Below are 20,236 nucleotides of genomic sequence, written 5' to 3'. Positions count from 1 at the left end.
ATTTATGCGGGAGTCTGCAGGCATCTCTGCGACGGGCGCAACACCAACATGGAGGGGTGGCGGTGGCAAGTCCAATTGAAGGTGTTCGGGGTACGTGTCGAGCGGAGAGGCGGCAGGCGGATCACAAACGTCCGAGCCATGTTGAACGGAATCTTGAGAGAAATCGTGTGTGTGTGAGAGAGAGACGTGTTTAACTAATAAGAATGTTTTATGACTATTAAATCTTGATTTAATTATAAGATATAATTATCTTGTTATCAAATAAACTATAGATACAAAGCAATCCATGCCAACGTAAGAGATTTGAGGTGATTTCTTCTTCTTGTTTATGTTCCAAGATGAGTGTTACCTCTTATTGAATGTTATGTTTGTATTATTTGGAGAAATTGTTATTGTAGGAGTACTCCCTTTACACAAATCTCATATATGGAAATGCAAGGAAGAAGAGGTTGTAGTGGAGCAAACTGTGTACCTGAGAACTTAATAGGAATTGGAGAGGAAACAATGGGCTCAATGAAGCTTTACATTTGATAGGTTTTGGTTTTAGGAATCAATTCCTAATGTATGAAAAGTCAATTGTGACTTCACTTTTACCTTCACAAGAAGTATCCTTAAATGTGTAGGGAATGTCTAATATAGAAGAGAGATTATATAAACATGGTCATTATGTATTGAAGATAGCAACTAAGAAGCTATTTATAGAGTATGAGCCATATTTATTATTTACATGTTGATTTAGCACTATTTATAGAGTGTGTGTGTGTGTGTCAAAAACTGAAGCTATTATTCAATTATGAGTTTAGGCTAAGGTCTAACATTTTTTTTTCTTTGGGATCATTCTTTCATCAACCTTGATTCTGTTGTTATTTTAATTAGATTAGTATAAATCAAACTATTAGATAATGTGCAGAATAATGGGCAAAGAACACTCTATTCTTTCACTATATTGAGGTTCAGATACTAGGATTTGTGTCACAAGATAGTGAAGGTATATATTTATATTTTTAATGTATAGTTGGAGAAATAGGTCTGAGTGAAAATATGCAATTATGAATTATTGAGTATTTTATAAATAATAGATGTAACTGTTATTTAATAAAATTATATTTCAAAAGTTTACCCTTCTAATAATTTTAATATTTAGTTAAAATTAAATACATATTTTTAAAATTTAAATTAATATATAAAATAAATGAATGAATGCATGTAATCTTATAAAAAAAATTGTGTAGCCAAAATATAGAATAAATAAAAAATACAATGATATAAATAAATATAAAATAATATTTTAAGATGAATAAATAAAATTTTACCTTATAAAATACATAATTCATGTTGATTTCTCATTAAATCATTTTGATAATATTATACTTTTAGATAATATCATAAAATATTTTAAATTTTTAAAAAATATTTTTGCATCTGATAAATGTTAAAATACTAATGTTACTTTGAAATAGCATCAACAATTAGACTAAATATGATTTAAAGATATTAAATATAAATTTATATTTAAAATATATATTTGGACCTTAATGCACACTTTTCCATATGTTGCTCACTCCCTTCATGCACAGTAGTAGCAAAGCAACCATATCTTATTTCTCACTCAACTCTTGCACTTACCAGAGAAGGACCATAAAAGAAATTATCTGAAGTATTATACAGCAAGTAGTATTATGAAAAGATGGGAAGAGTGGCTCTTTAATGGCAGCCAACATCTCCAATGTGATGCCATTTCAACTTTCTTTCAAAGGCTCCATCCATCATTCTTGTGTTTTAAGGATGTCACGTCACTTCTTCCTGCATCTTACCATGAAAGACAAAAGATATGCAACCATTATGATTTCCATATGGTAATCTGATCACATTAATGAGTTGGATTCTCTATGTTTGCTAAGCTGGACAAAAACATTTCAAAACCTGCTGTAAAATGAAGAGACAAACCGAGTCAGAGCTTGGATTGTTATCAGCACAATCTACTGCCAAGAAAAGGGTGGAGCTTGAGATCCCCAGTCCGAGGAGCCTTCACCCCCTGCATGAAACACACTCTGACAGTGAAGACTGGCATCAGCTCCACGAACAATAAGTTGCCCATCCTCTACTCCTGAACAAGAAACCCCTGTCGGCAAAACATAGGTCGAAGCTTGAGGGCTGGAGTGGCAGGGAAGACTTGAAACCAGAGACTGATGCATAGGAACTCCATCAGCTGGCAGCATTTGGTCCGCGTTGATGCCTGGTTTTGTTGCTGATGACAGAAGAGAGAGAGCACAAATGTTGCCGCTGCTGCTTTCTGCTGTTGAAGAGGAGATGGTCATGAGGAATGGCAGGCGTGTTGTTATGCTGAAGCCGGCGATGTCGCCTTGCAGAAGAGGAACCTGCTTCCTGTTCTCGTTGCTGCTGAAGGAGCCTGAGAGATGTTGTTTGCTGTCGACAAACGTTAGGGGCGAGTGATTTGTATGTAGCATGTCTTCGGATTCGATGATCCCAGCCCAGTTGTGGCTTTGTATAGGAGTTGGAAGCAGGTGAGGATGCATCAAGAACCTGCTGCCTGCAAATGAGACAAACTATTAATGCAGAGAAAGATAACAGCTACAGATACTGATCGAACGCTATGTGAGCTCAGAAATGTGCAGAAATTATAGGTTCCGATGAAGGTCCTGACACTCATCACTCCAACCCTACTCATACATGTTTCTATTCATTTACAGTGTTGGATCACAATTCAAACCTTGATGATTTGGAAGTAAGCCCCCAGGATTAATGGAATCGGGTGGAGGCTTTCTTCGGCGCCGATTGTGTCCATCCAAACGTTTCCGACAGCTTCGTTTTGCCTCATCGAACTCCACCAGTTGGTGAAACCTGTGGCAGTCATTAACAGTCACTCAAATGGTAGAGGCAGCCAATTTGTTGACAGAGAGAAAGCTAATAAAGCAGTAGGAGAGCCGTATCAAGCAAAACTTCATCGAGCTGCCACAGAAAAGAAATCATGCACTAGTCAATTCCATTTCTCTCCCAAAGAACAGGAAAAGAAGGTAAAAGAAACAGAGATCTGACAGAAAGATATATATTCTCAGGTACAAGTAACGTACAAGCAGAGAACAGAAGAAAGCAAGAATACAGTGAAAGAGGCAGAGTAAAGGACATGCTCGTCAACCTTATCAAGTTGCGTAGGTTAGCTTTGGGCTAATAACTAAGCTTTCGCACGCCAAGAACAAAGTGAAGATGTAGTAAAAAGAAGGAAGATGGTGGCAGGAAACAGAGGATGAATTTATTTCCTTATTTTCTCTGATCAAGCAAATGAAGCCGAATTCTGGAATAAGCAGTCATAGTATTTATGTATTTATTGGCAATATCTCTAACATTTATCAGAATTCAACATACAAAGCTGAAACATATGGATGAGTTAAATGGGTCATAACCTGTCACGTTCATTACCTGCTGCACTGCTGGCAGAAGCGCTGCTCCTGGCCGCCCACCATGACGACTGGAGTCTTGGAATGGACCTCACACACCTTGTGGCGTCTGTGGTACTCCCTGGAGCCACTGAGATCGGCTTTGCACCCGTCCACCGAGCACGATGCGTTCTGGGGGGCGTTCCCCTGAGCTCGAGCCCTCCTCGATGGACCTACCGCCGTCGTCGTCATCGAAGGTTGGCTTCTCGACTTCTCTGCTGGTCTGATATCACCCAAGCCACCGAGTTTCAGATCAACCGAGCAATCCATCCCAGTTGAGTTCTGACTTCCAAGGACAAAGCTCGACCCGAGGAGAAACTCCATGTTTTTGTCTGCAACCTGCTCAACCTCTGGGAAAACCCATGAAGAGATCTTGGCATTCCACTCCATGGTAGCAACCTTCTCCTCTCTTCTATCTGACAGTAAACAAGCCTCTTCCCACCGATCTTAAAGGCTTGAACGAGAATGATTGGTGGTACAATCAGAGAGAGAGAGAGAGAGAGAGAGAGAGAGAGAGGCTTATACTGCAACTACAACGAGTGCCCTTGTCTACAAATCTTCATGGAGGAGAAGTGATAGGGTGTGATTGCTTTTAGCTTTTGAGGCTGGGGGAAAAGTACCAGAGGAGGTTGGAGGAGGAGAAGGACGACCATGTCATCTTGTCGCCATGCCTCCACTTATGCCAACGTGTCTCTCTTGTCTCTTTCCTTTGTACGTGCCCTACTTGTTGTAGAATCTCCACTCTTTTGCTCTCCTCTTCTTCCTGGATTAACTTCTACTCTTTCATCGACACCACCCGAGAAATCTATAAAGCTGAAAGGAATATTCCCTGCACAACAACTGGGGCTATTTTAATGCCCGCCAACCTCCATAATTCGACATTAAATCTAATTCCCACACGCCGCCCACCCATCACACCTTGGCGGCCGACGTGGCAACACCCCAGCCAAAGAAGGCCCCTGTGATCTGCATTATTTTAAGGAATTGGATCCGATCGCATTCAACTGTCAGCAACCATCGCTTCTGCAACCGTGTCCCCAAAGCATTTCTTCACATTCATGTTGTGTATTATCCTATATATATAAGAAATATTTTTAGAATTAATAAACCCTACTACTTCTTGCATTTTGTTGATGTGAATTGTTCCTAAAGAGATATGGGCGGCCCCATGTCGAGATTTCTTGGTGCAGAAAGCAGTGGCAACACCCTGGTAGTGTTCAGAATAAAGGTCACACTGATCATCGACACCTTTCACTTGCCTGTGCCCTAACATGTAATGGCATCCTCAGCTTTATGTGGGCCATTAATTCTTATATATCTTGCCAACCTTTGATATAGCAAATAGTTCCTAGAATTACTCTTTATCTTCTTTTCTCAATCTCAGCAAACTACATGCATAGAGAAAATAACCTCGACATTCTCATCACTGAGCTCCTCAAAAGATATGCCACAAGATTCCGGTGGAAATTAACTGGCTTCTCAGTAACAAAAGCAATGTCCTTAGTTTGATCTAATCTTATTCTCAAAGTCATGGAATGGCCAGAGCCCTCCCTTTTCAGAGCTCGACTTTGTTAAAGACGGGAGGGAGGGATCTTCTGCCATGGCCATTCACTTTTGTGGCAGCTCATGCCCTCAAGAAAGGAGCTCCATTGCTCCTTTCTCAGTTTATGAATACTTCTTGTAGAAGGATACATACAGTGGCATTGAGAGTAACTGACACTTCCCTGGTCCTCAACAAATAATTGAGGCTGACACTGAAATGAGTGTTCTCTCAGAGACTGGTCATGCGAGAGACAGACGTGACGGTGTAGAGCATATCGAGGTATGGCTGCACTAGAGAGGGAAGAGATCCTGCAGGTGCAGCATCGGAGGCTTGCTGTGGCCTTCCTTTTAACGTAAGGGACATGTCAGGATTAAAGTGGCAAACACGAGGAGGAGCCTTGGACGCACAAATCTAGCTTGGGGCCCTTCCAGGGTTCACTGCTGAGGACTCGAGTTTGGATTTGATGGTTCGATGTCGAGGAAGTTGACATGCAGTCTCTAGTCCAGTCTCAAGTCTCCCTTCCTCTACCTCCTCTCTTCTCCAACCCTTCCTGTTGCTGCATGCAGTACGAGAAGCATGGCTGTTACATTCTTCATCAAACAAATACATGCCTCCTGTGTTATCTATGCCTAGCAGTAGACTATTCGAAGTAATGGTTATCATTTACATGCATAAACTGAAAGACAGATAGAGTTTAGAAAGCTGAGAACTTCGCTCATTGCTTTATGTGACTACCAGGCAGTATATGCTCATGCTTTATGTAAGTGCTTCGTGATAGAAATTAAGCGAAGAAGATAGAAATTGTAGAAGAAACTATGAAATGTATAAGATATAATTGCCTAATACATTTTGATAGTGAATTCTTGACAGCCATTTATACACACTCAGTAGGGAGGTTATACATGGAGGATTTTTCTCAACTGCTGAGAGATTTCCTCAACTGCCTTGAGCTTCCATCAAGGATGCCGATCTTGGACCGATGAGATGAAAATAGTTTACGAGCGAGAGGCTTTGTGAGTGAGTCGGCTAGTTGATCTGCTGTATGTACATGAGAAACTCGGAGTTGATGTCTGGCAACTTGATCTCGCACAAAATGGAAGTCGATGACTATGTGTTTCATGCGGGAATGGAACACTGGATTGGCACATAAATAAGTAGCTCCAATATTATCACAATATATTGTAGGAATAACCGTGGAGTTGACGTTGAGTTCCTTGAGCAAATTTGTGACCCAATTGAGTTCAGCAGCGGCGGTGGCGACGGCACGGTATTCAGCTTCAGTTGTAGATCGTGCAACCGTCTTTTGTTTTTTTAGAACTCCAACTGATTGGAGTAGCTCCAAGGAAGACAATGTATCCGGACGTAGATGTTCTATCATCAAAGTTCCCTGCCCAATCAGCATCAGCAAAGGCATGGAGATGGAGTGAAGTATTTTTGCGAAGAAAAATGCCATGATTAAGAGTCCCTTTAAGATACCGCAAAATTCGTTTGACCGTAGACCAATGCGTAGTAGATGGTCGATGCATGAATTGCGATAACTTATTGACGGCAAATGAAATATCTGGACGGGTGAGAGCCAAGTACTGTAAGGAGCCAAGGACTTGTCGATACTGAGTCGAATCTGTAGCAGGACTTCCATCACATAATTTAAGTGATTCACTGGTAGAGAGAGGAGTTGTAACCTCTTTCGCATCCTGCATGTTTGCCTTTGATAATAAATCTTGAATATACTTTCTTTGTGATAGGAAGAGACCTGAAGATGGAAATGTTGCTTCTACTTCCAGAAAGTAGCTTAAAGTTCCTAGATCTTTGAGGGAGAATCGATCAGCCAAGTGCTTTAGAAATGCCTGAGTCTTCAAAGGATTATTTCCTGTGACAATAATATCATCCACATATACTAAAAGATATATTATGCTTCCATTGTGCTGACAAATGAATAACGAGGTATCAGACTTTGAATTGATGAAGCCAATTGAGGTCAAAAACGAGCCAAGCTCGTTATACCAAGCCCTTGGAGCTTGACGAAGTCCATAAATAGCTTTTTGAAGTTTGCAGACATGCCTCGGATATTGAGGATGAACGAAACCAGGAGGTTGTTGCATAAAGACATCTTCAGTAAGTGACCCCTGTAAAAAGGCATTGTTAACATCCAATTGTCGTATGTGCCAGCCCTTTGAGATAGCCAAACTCAGGATAAGACGGATTGTTGTGGGTTTAACAACGGGACTAAATGTCTCTGTGAAGTCGACACCAGGTCGTTGATGAAACCCTTTGGCAACTAGACGTGCTTTGTATCTGGCAACGGATCCGTCTGGGTTCCGCTTAATTCGAAAGACCCATTTACACCCGATGATATTTTGTGTGTGATGAAAGGGTACTAAGGTCCATGTAGAGTTATAGAGGAGAGCATCATATTCGTCACACATGGCTTTACGCCAGTGAGAAGATTTTTGAGCTTGAGTGATTGTAGTGGGTTCACTGGCCTCAGTGGAGGAATTTGTTATAGCATGTAAGTCAAGGACTTGACGTGGTTTGAAAATACCACTTTTGGAGCGTGTTGTCATTGGATGTCTACGGGGGGTGGAAGTGGTAGATTGTGTTGGTGGTATAGCCGAGGGCGAGTCACTGTCATGGACCGGGTCAACCGTCGGCACAACAATGTCACTAGATCTAGGAGAAGGTAAAGCCAGTGGCAATGTTGCCGAGGGTATGACTTCATTAATAGGGGAAACTTGTGAGGAAGGGAGTGGAGGAATAGAGGGAGTGAGAAGCTGTTGAACTGGAGTAATAATAGTATGTGAATCTTGAGAGTAAGGACTGGACGATATCATTGGAGGTTCGTGTGATGAGATCGGAGGGATATTCCAATGATGTATGTTTATCGGAGTAGTTTGCATGGTAGGATTATTTTGAAAAGGAAAGACAGACTCCTTAAAGATAACATGACGTGATATAAAGACCTTTTTAGTTTGGGGTTCATAGCATCGAAAAACATTATGTTCAAGAGAGTAGCCTATAAAAGTGCAAGGCTTAGATCGTGGTGTTAGCTTATGTGACGCATAGGGACGGAGCCATGGATAACATAAACAGCCAAAAACTCTGAGTTTATGAAGGTTTGGAAGTTTGTGGAATAATTTTTCAAATGGTGACTGGTATTGTAAGACTGGAGTGAGCATACGATTAATGAGATAAACTGCAGTTTGAAAAGCTACTGACCAAAAAGATGGTGGCATGGATGCTTGATGTAGAAGGGAGAGACCAGTTTCAACGATATGCCGATGTTTGCGTTCGGCAGAACCAACCAATTGGGGAGTATGTGGGGGTGACTTGAGGTGTTGTATACCACAAGCAGAGAGACAGGATGTGAGGGCTTGATATTCGCCTCCACCATCAGAGTAAACTATTTTAATGGAAGATTGAAAAAAATTCTCGACCAACTTTCGAAAGTTGGTAAATACAGTAGAACATCAGACTTATGATGGAGAGGATATAACCATGTGTACTTAGTAAAATAATCTACAAAAATGACATAAAAACGAAACTTGTCAAAAGAAGGAATTGGGGCAGGGCCCCACACGTCGGTATAAATGATTTCAAATGGTTTAGAGCAAGAAATGGAGGTTGTCCCAAAAGGCAGTTTATGATTTTTATTGCAAAGACAAGCATCACAATGATTAATAGTGCTATTGATTTTCAAGGTAGGAAGAGAATAACGAGAAAGTAATTTTTGCTGAATAAAAGGGGAGGGATGACCAAGACGACGATGCCATACATCAACCGGAGCTGCGATTGAGGAGTGAGCAGTAGGAAGGGTAATTTGTGAAGTGGATGGCCACTCATAAATGTTGTCTTTGTTCTGGCCCTGGACCAAGGATGCCCCCGTGCTCAAATCCTTGACAAGAAAAAAGTTAGGAAAGAATTCAATTGATGTATTATTTTGTTTACAGAATTGAGAAACGGAAATGAGGTTTCTTTTAATGTTAGGTGCACACAAAACATCATCGAGTGTAAAGGTTGTGGTAAGTGAACTAAGCGTTGAGGAACCAGAATGAGTAATAGGAATTCTTTTACCGTCACCGATGATGATATCTTCATTTCTGTCATAGTTGTTGTGGATGGACAAGTTTTGAAGATCAGAGGTGATGTGATGAGAGGCGCCCGAATCCACAATCCAATTAGGTTGAGTAGGAGTTGGAGTAGCCATGAAATTCGCCTGAGGCCACTGTGATGGAGTAGGGAGTCTGGGACGAGACCGGCAGACTTTCGCGGAGTGTCCAACTTTATCACATAGTTGGCAAACAACTCGTTGGCGGCCTGTGAAGTCAAGACACGACGGCTGAGTATTATGAAAGTTACCACCTTGATATGGGTAAGGAGGGTTTGGTCTGGGCCCCATAAGGCTAGGAGGCAGCTTAGCCAAATCGTTGTTGACGTGCTTATTGTACTGGTTGCTCTTCCTCTTGGATTTTTGATTGACCTGAGCTGTAATAGGTGGTCCGGGCAACTTATCATCACGCTTCAAGTACGTCTCATAGTCGATCAACTTATCATAAAGTTCTTCGAATGATATTGGTGAGTCACGTGCCCGAAGTGCTGCTGTCAGTTCTTTGTACTCGCCTCCTAAGCCATTGAGGGTATGGATTAGGACTTCTTCATCGCTGAGAGAATGACCTATCAAAGCTAAATCATCGATGATAACTTTGATATTTTGTAGATAATCAGCAATAGTACTTCCCTCTTGTTTCATTTTCATCAGATTAGAGAGAAGTCCGAGCATGCGAGTACGCGAGCGATTTGCCAAAGTTGTTTGTAATTTGCACCATGCTTTTGTAGCAGTCGTACATGAGGATATCAGCGGGGCAATGGATCCAGCAACGGAAGCTTGAATAGCTTGGAGGATGAGGCGATCTTGACGTAACCATAGTTGGTGGGCTGGATTTGGCACTGGATTGGGTTCGCCTGGGATGTTGATCACTTCAGGTGGACACTGGAGAGAGCCATCAACGTAACCTAAGAGATCATAGCCAAATAAAAGATTAGAAAGTTGTGCCCGCCAAGATGCGTAGTTGCCGCCTTTGGATAATTTGAAGGGAATGAGTGCTGCAACATTGATGGTGATAAGACTTTGAGAAGTGCTCAGAGTCCCTGCAGAAATAGGGACAGGAATAACGGAAGAGGAAAATGAAGACATCCCAGATATTTTGTGGCGGGTCAAGTGATCTTTATAGAAGATGTAAAGATATAGGAGGAAGGGAGGAGGAGAAAAGCAGATCGATGCGCTGCAGAGAAGGCTGCAGCGTGATGAACTGCAGTGATGGGCGAGCAATCTGCAGCAAGAAAGGCAGCGATGGCTGTGGCGGGAGGTAGATGATGAAGACGTCAGATGTAGAAGAGTAGCTGTATGCAATGCCGAAGAGGGCTGCTGCTTCTTCCAGAGGCACTGGTAGGCTGCAGCGATTCAGAGTGCAGGAGAGATTGTTGCAGCGAGGTGGAAGAAATCTCTGCAGCTTGCAGCGATTTCTGCAGCGATGCTGGAGAAATCTGCAAGGTTGGAGATAGTTGCAGTAATGCAGTATTGGAGTTTGGTGGCCGGAAGAGCAGCGGAGTTTTCAGCGGAAGACTTCGGTTGGCAAGGGAGCAGCAGCCGGCGGTAGAAACAAAGGCCGTGACTGTGCTTCCTTTAGGATCTGATATTAGCAGCCGCAAGTGCTGCAGTAGGCTGCAGCGAATGGCTACGGCTGAGGGGCGGAGGCGTCGCCACGAGAGGGATGGTTGGACTCCGGAGAAGAGGGCTTGCTCTAGGCAAACTGCTCTGATACCATGATAGAAATTAAGCGAAGAGGATAGAAATTGTAGAAGAAACTATGAAATGTATAAGATATAATTGCTTAATACATTTTGATAGTGAGTTCTTGACAGCCATTTATACACACTCAGTAGGGAGGTTATACATGGAGGATTTTTCTCAACTGCTGAGAGATTTCCTCAACTGCCTTGAGGAAATCTTATCTGCTTATCACTTCATTCATGTGGCAATCTTTTGCAACATTCATTGCTTTTCATGTTAAGAAATAACTCGGAGGATGGTAGAATTTAGAATTCATTGAGAACAGCTACCGCCGGCTAGTGGCCGAGGGCGTGAGTTCCCGGCGGCAAGGTGAGCAGTGCCCCCAGGGGGAGAAGCACGCAGGCGACGAGACGGGGCCGGTCCGGCCCGGTCGGATCCGGCGGCCCTTTAAGTACCGATTGGATTTCACAGATCCTATTGACCAAAAAATAATAATTATATCAAATTATTTTTAGCGTATGGTATCGTTTCAAATTAAAGTTTCATATCAATTAAGAAAAATATATAAAAAAATTTAATGCCATTTTAAATGGGCTATTCCTTTAGCTTTGTAATGGATTTCTAGTCTCATAAAATTCTATCTAATTTTGCCTTGTTGAGATAATTGGGTGCATATGATATTAAGTGATTTGACTAAAAAGAGAAAAGTCAAAGCTTTCTGTCCACTGCCAACTGTTTAGTTCTTCCACGGGCTTGCCTATCCAACGAAGAGGGATCGGGAGGAGGAAGTCGGTGGATCTGGCGGCGGCGCTTCTGCTGCTGCCATTGTGCTTGGATATCGTCGGAGTCGCATCGGACGCCTCCGACCACCGCTACAAGAACGGGGACCCTGTCCCCCTCTATGCCAACGGGGTTGGCCCTTTCGGTAACCCTAGGTGGGACGTCTCTTCCTTCCTTCCCTCAGTCTCGGCTCCTCACCCTCTGATCTGACACGTCTCATGGGTTCTTTTGATAATGAAGCGTTCTCCCATCACGTCGGAGAAAAGAGTCGCTGGGGATCAATCTTTCTTTAAACCTTGTTCTTTTCTTGCTCGAAAATTTTGTGACGTTGAAGGAATTCTAGGTAATTTCTTGTAGAAAATATGTTTTCTTTAGGTCTTATTCAGTGAATGGCCATCGTTTTTTAAAAGAAAATGCGTCTTTTCTGTTTTCGTGGCTGAATTCGTCTTTGGGTGTGGTTTATCTTTGACGGCCAACCTGTTTGATCTGATGAAATTTTGATTGTAGATTCAGAAAACGTAGATTTTCGAATCATATATAGCTTTTCGACGACGTCTCATAAGTTGGAGAACCTATGGCTTATAGAACTCAAGAACCCTTTGTTTGGAGTTGAATTAGATATTTTTAGTTCTCAAATCGTTAAAAGATGATCGGTAATTTAGTTCTTGAACCATGGTTCTCAGTTATAAGAGCTAGGCATTTAAGTTCTCGACTTGTTAAAGATGATTCGTGATCTGGTTCTCGTACCACCGTTCTCAGTTCGAAGCTTCTCTGATTCTTTTTCTTTTCTTCACAGTGAGACATAACGCTATTTTGATCTCCCCTTCTGCACTCTAGGTTGGTTTCTACGTCATATTCTTCTCTCTTTTTTTCTATATGTCACTTGATTTATGTATTAAGATTGACAACAGAACACATCACCGAGAAAAAAACAACCCTTGGTGAAGTTCTGAATGGGGATCGCCTTGTAGAAGCCCCCTACAAGCTTGATTTCCGAGGAGATATTGATTACAAATAACTTTTCAAGAAGACGCTCACAAAAGAAGATGTGATGAAGTTTAGGAGCGCTGTCTCCAAGGATTACTATTTCCATATGATCTATGATGATCTCCCTATTAGGGGATTCCTTGGGATGATTCACGAGGAAGGCAAATATGTGGGTGGCTACAAGTACTCCCTCTACAGGCACACTCACTTTGATGTTTTTTACAATGATGATCATGCGATTGAGATTATTGCTGATGCCAATCCTTTTGAATTGGTTGATCTCACACAGAACAATGATATCGATGTGGAATTTACATACTCTGTCAAGTGGAAGGAGACAAGCACACCTTTTGAGAGAGGATGGAGAAATGCTCACTGACCTCTTCACAACTGCATCATCTGCAGATTCATTGGTTCTCAATTTTAAACTCGTGTTACAATCTTCTCTTGATTGGATTTCTTGCCACAATTCCCATGCGCATGCTGAAGAATGATTTTGTCAAGTGAGATATCTTTCAATTTTCTAACACTTAATTTAGTATTATTATGCATGGTAAAACAAACTATTAATCACTTTGATCTTCACTCTTCTCATAGCTTATCACTTATGCTGGTTATTAAATGAGTATTCGTAGTTTGACTGTAATTCATACTTGCCAATGAATAATGTGCACATGATTATATATTTCTTATTTTAGCTAGATTATGCATTATTCCATATATATTTATATTTTATAAGGACTGCATATACAGTTGCATACAGTATGCAGTACCGTGATTGCTCACATACTTCAGCCACTTTCAGAACATTACTCGTAGCCTACATAAAGCTCATTTGAGAAGCTGAAAAAGTATATTAAGCAATATAATCTAGTTGGTTTGTTAAGCAACAATATTAAATTGGGTCTCATCTCGTAAAGAAATCATATTGTTCATATAGACACTAAGGATGGTTTTGGGATCTTTTAGGGACAATTTAATTTCCATTATAGGACCTACTTGATGGAACTCTAAGATCATGTCAAAAATTCTTGAACATGGCTTGACTGTTAAATCTGTGATACATGGTTTCATATATATGCCTGAAAGTTATAAACATGGCTGTGCTGATAATTTCATACATTGTATAATTTTTCCTGGGTCAGTCAGCTTCGTATGACACCTGACTTGTACATTTGCATTGGTATAAACTTAAGTTTTATGTGCATAAGTAACAAATTTTGTAACGAACATCAGTTCAGTAATTGTGAGACGAGTTTTTTACTTCATGTTTATTCCATGTGAATATTTCGGTTACAAAAATGTTTCCATTTTGTGGTTGATTGACTTATGATTTTTTCACATTATGCAGGCTAAATATGTTAACTTTGTACATCTTCTTTGTGTTTCTTTAAGGTATGCCCATGATGAGGAGTCAACTGAGGAGCAAGAAGAGACTGGGTGGAAGTCTATCCATGGTGATGTCTTTAGATTTCCAAAGAACAAATCACTTTTTGCTTCTTGTCTTGGTTCTGGCACACAATTATTTGCTCTGTGAGTCTTTCTGGAAAATCTTGTTTTGTTTTACTTGATTATCACTAAAGCAGAATTGCAGAGTTTGATTTTGTTATATACAGTTGCAGGTTTTTGATGGTTCATAGCTGAAGTTGTGGGTTAAGTTGCATATTAAGTTGTTGTAGCTTCTATCAAATGATGTTGTTTACGTAAATTAATCTTTTCCTCTCTTGAAATGCATTGCAGCATGGTTTTCATTTTTATTCTTGCATTGGTTGGGGTTTTCTATCCTTACAATCATGGGGCACTTTTTACTGCTATGGTAGTCATCTTTGCACTTACCTCTGGTATTGTGGGATATACAGCTACCTCTTTATACTGTCAGCTTGAAGGGACGTAGTGGGTGAGACCTTTATCTTTGACATCATCTCATTATATTTCCTTTCTGCTGTTTCGCTCCTTTAATTATGCAAATCTTTGTACTCTTTTACATGCATAATCATCAGAAACTTGCTGCAATGCTAGCTTAAGAAAAAAAAAAGAAATGTTTTAAATATGAATAAGATGATAAAAGTTATATTACTTATTCATTTTGTGTTTGGTTGCAGGTGAGGAATTTGCTGTTGACAAGAAGCCTCTTCAGTGGGCCTCTGTTTTTGACATTTTGTTTCCTCAATACTGTAGCTATTGTGTATAGCATTGCTGCAGCTTTACCGCTCGGAACCATTGTTGTTATTGTTCTCATTTGGACATTGACTACCTCTCCGTTGCTTGTTTTGGGTGGAATTGCTGGTAAAAATAGCAAAACTGAGTTCCAAGTCCGTTGTCAGACTAATAAGTATCCTAGAGAGATTCCACCACTGCCTTGGTACCAAGGAACAATACCACAGATGGTGATGGCTGGTTTTCTGCCTTTCGGTGCAATCTACATTGAACTATTCTACATCTTTGGCAGTTTGTGGGGCCACAGGATTTACACCATATATAGCATTCTTTTCATAGTATTCATTATCCTCCTCATTGTGACCACGATCATCGACATTGCACTAACCTACTTCCAGCTTGCTTCTAAAGATCATGAATGGTGGTGGAGGTAAGCCTACACTTTTGCTATTCAGCACATTGAGCTGGACTGTCTAATTATGTGTGCTTTTATGCTAATGCACTTGCATATAGACCTTTTTGACAACTAATTTTGCTGCCTATGCCAGATTCTTTGCTTTCTAGAATACTCTTTAACTACATATTTGTGCTTCTGAAGGCATTGATTGCATGGTGACTATTCAAGAGAGATTTTTCTTGGTATCAAGGATGCTTTAATTAGAAACTAGCTTGCCTTATGCAAATTGGTATATCAAATGGCCTGGCCATGGTTACTCAGGGTCCATCTTGATCTCAGTCTTCAGGTCTTTGGCCAATATAGCACTAAGCTATGCCTCACCTGAGCCCTGCTTAACCCATTGCAGGTCTTTCCTATTCAGTGGATCAACTGGTCTATATGTACATGCATACTGCTTGTACTACTACTATGTTCTATCAGATATGTCTGGGTTTATGCAGACATCCTTCTTCTTCAGCTATATGGCTTGCATTTGTTATGGTTTCTTCCTAATGCTTGGTATGGTTGGCTTCTGCACTGCTTTGCTGTTCGTTCCTCACATCTACCGATCCATCAAGTGTGAATAGCCTATCAGTACTAAATCAAGTTTGAAGAATGCTATTGCAAGAATCAACTTGTGAAATCTGGATCTTCCTCGAGACAAGGAGTAATGGCAGCTTGAACAGACTGGGCCTGTTGCTTAAAAAATAGGCTACAAGGTACGAATCATCGAGCAATTCTTTCTATGCCTCATTAGGAAGTTTATGTTTATCACAACACTTAGATTACTCATTTCTCTTGATGCAACAACATGGATAATTCACTCCTTAGAAGCTTCTGCAGTCGAATTGCTTAACCTTTGAGGCCACTACCTCGCCGTTGTAACAAAACATCTCAACTGAATGGGGATAACATCCAATAGCAGCGACAAGGAGGCATCTTTGAAGAAACCCTAACTGTATTCATTACCTTATATATGAATTTTTGGAGTTATGGAAGGATTATAAATGTGTACTAATCATCGTAAAACGCACAGGAACAACTCTATGTATGCATTTTTTGATCAATTATCTAAAAATATAGTGAATGTGGGTTGCAATCTCATCAAATTTATAGTGATATTTTCTTGATTAATCTTTCTTCTATGTACAGAATCTAAAATATCATAAAGTGGGAAATGCTTGAATTAGTAACTTTTACCTCTTTCAAGATATATATATACATAACTAAAATTTGCAACATCAACATCTTATCCTTTGTTGCAAGATAAGAGCAATAAAGAAGAGAAATGTTCATTAGAAACTCAGGCTACAAGAATCACCCTTTTTATCTCTTGTATCAATTAATGGGTGAAGAAGCTGATGTTTCTTAATTCCTAGCAGAGACTTCTCCATCACAAATTTTGTGCTGGTCTTGTGATCTTTCATCAATATCGATAATTTACCATCTACATCGTTTGTTCTTTTAGCTCATCAGCCATCATTGCACCCAAAACTACAATAAATGATTCCCATTATCATTCACTGCGAAGGACTTGTGATGGATGTCATGTCATGTGGAATGCCCACAACACACAAGCAAATTATTGCTCTGTTTGACATCTTAATCTACCTTTGGTGGTGAAACATATGCAGTGCGAATGTTCACTGCTAAACCACAACCCTTGGCAGAAAACTGAGCACTTTTCTAAACATCTTACTCTTGAGGACAATGTTCCTGATATAGTTAATGACTGGATTGAATTGAGGGAGAGAGGTGACAGGTGACAGACACTGGTAGAGGTTGGAAAAGAGAGATGGCGGACACCGATGGAGGTTGGAAGAAGACATCATTTGGAGAGAAGCCGTTCGTTCGTACCGACAGAAATATGCAGAGATCAATAAGAAAACTAATATTATGTATCATTTACGTGGTTTGAAATTCTTTCCTTAAATATAAAAATACATCAAACTTATATTTAGGAGCATTTAGAGTATATTTTTTTACATCCATATCAGAGAAAATGATAGAGTTATTCGCTCAAGTGCTATGTGATCTGAATCCTCGTGTGAAGAATAAAAAAAATAAAATTATAAAATTTTTTCGTAAAATAAATTTCTTGTTATCCTATGAAAATTAGTGTGCAAAAATTTATAAAATCGAAACCCCCCCCCCCACACATATATATAAAGATAAGTTACCTAGGGAGATCGTATATCCCTGAAAATTTATAGATCTGTAGAAGAGGATGAATGAGGTTAACTATTCTCCTCTTTAGCGACGATACACATGGTAGGCGTTACGAAAATGCTATTCAAATCACTGCACAATCCTCCATTTCATGCACATGATCAAGAAGGGGTCATCACAAATTATGGTTATTGATTGAGGAGGAGAGAGGAGAGAGAAAGAGGAGTATAGATGGTGGTCTACCCAATATTTATTATTGACTCTTATTGGATCTTATCTACAAGATCTAATAATTCAAGGGCTTATTGGATATCAATAAGATAGGGACTCCAACGAATATCTTATATATGAATCTCTACTCGTTACAAGACCTATTATATATGCGTGACCCTCTAGGCCCAATATTGAGTTGGTCGTGAGTCATATCTGTCAGAACTCCTTCTGGCTTAGTGAATTATTATCTTCATAATAATTCACTCGACTCATCGATTATGGATGTACTATATCACTACGTCGTAATCCCCAAACGATATAGGGGAATTCAATCCAGACTTGTCTATCCTCAATTATCGTATATCTATAGTCATTCATCCATCTAATATCTTAGAGACCGTATATTAAGTATGGTGTTATCAGGCCAATACAAAATTTACTCAAGTCTCACTTTAATTGGATTCTCCCGGAGAATTCTTTCTCTCTCAATTCGAATGACTTTGGCTATGGATTTGTCTGGGCAAGAACACACGTGATATTTTTCTCATAATACTGAGAGTGGATGATCAGCTACCACTCCTAATGATCAGCGATGCTAGATCTGAAACTTCTAAACCTATAAATCCGGTATCAAAGAGTATAGTACTCATAAATGATATCCTTTATGTCTCAAGTTTAAGGATCAAATATACAACTATGATCAAAGAATTGCTGAGGTATTATCAACTATTTAACATTCTGTAAGCATATTAATTAGTAAACTCATTCTTCAATAAATACTTGCACTATATCCCTAGTGTCCCCATACGAGTAATTGTGAGACTACCCACCTCCATCATATAGACAGGTATACAATACATCAGTTTGACCGGTTATCTCGATGTCCCTCTCGAGTGACTACGACCATGATTATTTGGGGTATATGCTTAAAGATGAATCGATCTCATTATCGCGATCTCATTATGATCTGATTCCTATTACATAGATCAATGAATATTACAATATATACAACATGCAACATAAAGTGAGAAAATACTAATAATAATAATAAGCAAAAAGATGGTTCAACGTGTTATACATGCTATCACTCACGTGATTGGTTTGTAGAGCATCTATGAGTAGCAATAGTTCTACAAAGTAATCTTGCTTTATTACTATTGCTAATCAAACAATATTAGATTATCATAAAATTTTATAGAGACTCTAGAGACAAAAAAAAACTAAATATATATAAAGTTTCAACTCAAAATAAAATTATCATAAGATTAAGATTGTCCTTCTAAAACTAATATCTTGGAGATGATATTTATTCGATTTGAAAACTTTTAAAATATACCAATAGAATAGATGCTAAAGCGTGAATTCAAACTTGAATATAAACCCTTACTGAAAATATGAGATTTTAAACAGCCAGTGGAACACCCATAACTATATACACTTGTCTCAAATTCATAATAAATTATAATAAATTCATAACAACATATTCAAAAATCAGAGATTAAATTAAACTCTAATTTAATAAAAAATAGCTGAAAATTTTAGTCTAGAATCTGCTAAACTAAAATCCTAGGTTATATTTAGGAAGATATTGGTTTTCTTACATTCTTGTTCCTTAAACCTAGGGTTCTTGGATTTCATAAAAATAAAGAGGAGCTGGGAAAATGGTTAAAAAAGAAGAGAAAGAGTTCATGGCTTCCTAGTTTGTTGAGGATGAAGCTAAAAAAGAGAGGCAATGTCTTGTGAGTTGCTTAAGAGGCAGCTAAAAGATCTTGGGTTCAATCCCATTTGACATCCTCTCAATTTTTTTTAACATAATATTAGGGTTCTCATTACCTAATTTTAAGTTTAATTTGGATTAGCAAAGATGACATATTTTGGTTTAGATCTATCTTTTAATCTCACTTATGTATTTTAATATTTTCAATGTATTTTAATATTTTTTTTCTTTACTTAATTATTCATTACTCATCATAAGTTTCTTATTATCTTTCGCATATATGATGTTTAAATTTCTAATTTATTTCTTTAAATATGATTATATTCATTAGAATCATTTAAGACTTACTATAATATAAAAATCCCTTCTAATTATCGGGTGTATGCTTATTCTTATACTTAAGTCTGTCGTCATACTTATGCTTATTAAATCATAGCACTATATCTTTTTTTTATTGAAAAACATATTTAAAACAGTCATTACTGTTTATATCTACTTCAAATAACAATTGAAATAATTTTGTGCATTACGAGAAAAAGTATGTATTTTAACTTCAAAAAATGATAATAGAAGCATATCATACATCATATTTCTAAAACATACATATTATAAAATATATCTTTATACGATGATAATATATACGTATTATTTATGCTTCTATTGATATGCTAACTGTGTTATATGTATGAAAACTTTGTCACTAATCCAACATCATCCATTTTGATAGGAATCAATTCACGAGATAATGACACCGATGTCTTTGCATAAATAAGAATCTAATACAACATATCATTCCCACTTCATTCACATTGGAACCCTCCAACACCTCAATCGTCAGTTTAGATCAAGATGGAGTTCCAAGAGCTATCATCCCTCCATTGAAGCTCGATTGGGTGTTGAACCACATCCAATTGTACATGTACATTTATACAAGATGGATTAACGCCTAAGACACATGTGGTAACATATCATATATGAGAAGATAGTAATA

At 39.0% G+C, this 20,236-nt stretch overlaps 1 protein-coding gene and 1 pseudogene across 2 annotated transcripts; one reads left to right on the top strand and one right to left on the bottom strand.

Annotated features, from left to right (window-relative positions):
- Positions 1–1,544: 1,544 nt before the first annotated feature.
- Positions 1,545–4,148, bottom strand: LOC135639761 (squamosa promoter-binding-like protein 16). Of its 2 annotated transcripts, XM_065153646.1 has the most exons (4): positions 3,439–4,148; positions 2,732–2,862; positions 1,948–2,551; positions 1,545–1,803 (listed from the first exon to the last, which is right to left on the bottom strand). In XM_065153646.1, the coding sequence occupies exons 1-3, from the start codon at positions 3,843–3,845 to the stop codon at positions 1,980–1,982; spliced, it is 1,110 nt and encodes a 369-aa protein (XP_065009718.1). In that variant the 5' UTR covers positions 3,846–4,148; the 3' UTR covers positions 1,545–1,803; positions 1,948–1,979. The 2 variants fall into 2 exon arrangements, with proteins under 2 accessions (XP_065009718.1, XP_065009717.1); XM_065153645.1 differs by lacking the exon at positions 1,545–1,803 and having other exon boundaries at positions 1,817–2,551; positions 3,439–4,147.
- A 1,131-nt stretch (positions 4,149–5,279) lies between these two features.
- On the top strand, positions 5,280–16,245 carry LOC103987082 (transmembrane 9 superfamily member 3-like; annotated as a pseudogene).
- The last annotated feature ends 3,991 nt before the right edge of the window (positions 16,246–20,236 follow it).

This window comes from Musa acuminata, chromosome BXJ3-6 (genome assembly GCF_036884655.1).
Source record: "Musa acuminata AAA Group cultivar baxijiao chromosome BXJ3-6, Cavendish_Baxijiao_AAA, whole genome shotgun sequence".
Lineage (NCBI taxonomy): Eukaryota > Viridiplantae > Streptophyta > Magnoliopsida > Zingiberales > Musaceae > Musa > Musa acuminata.
Note: the sequence above shows the minus strand (reverse complement) of the source record. Positions and strands in the feature narration are given on the sequence as shown.

What these genes read in the sequence shown, in the direction of transcription:
- LOC135639761 (XM_065153646.1), bottom strand. Translation starts at nt 3,845, where the DNA reads ATGGAGTGGAATGCCAAGATCTCTTCATGGGTTTTCCCAGAGGTTGAG. An exon ending in TTCTGCCAGCAGTGCAGCAG is followed by an intron (nt 2,863 to 3,438) that starts GTAATGAACGTG and finishes TGACTGCCACAG; the next exon opens with GTTTCACCAACTGGTGGAGT. An exon ending in CTTACTTCCAAATCATCAAG is followed by an intron (nt 2,552 to 2,731) that starts GTTTGAATTGTG and finishes TCTCATTTGCAG; the next exon opens with GCAGCAGGTTCTTGATGCAT.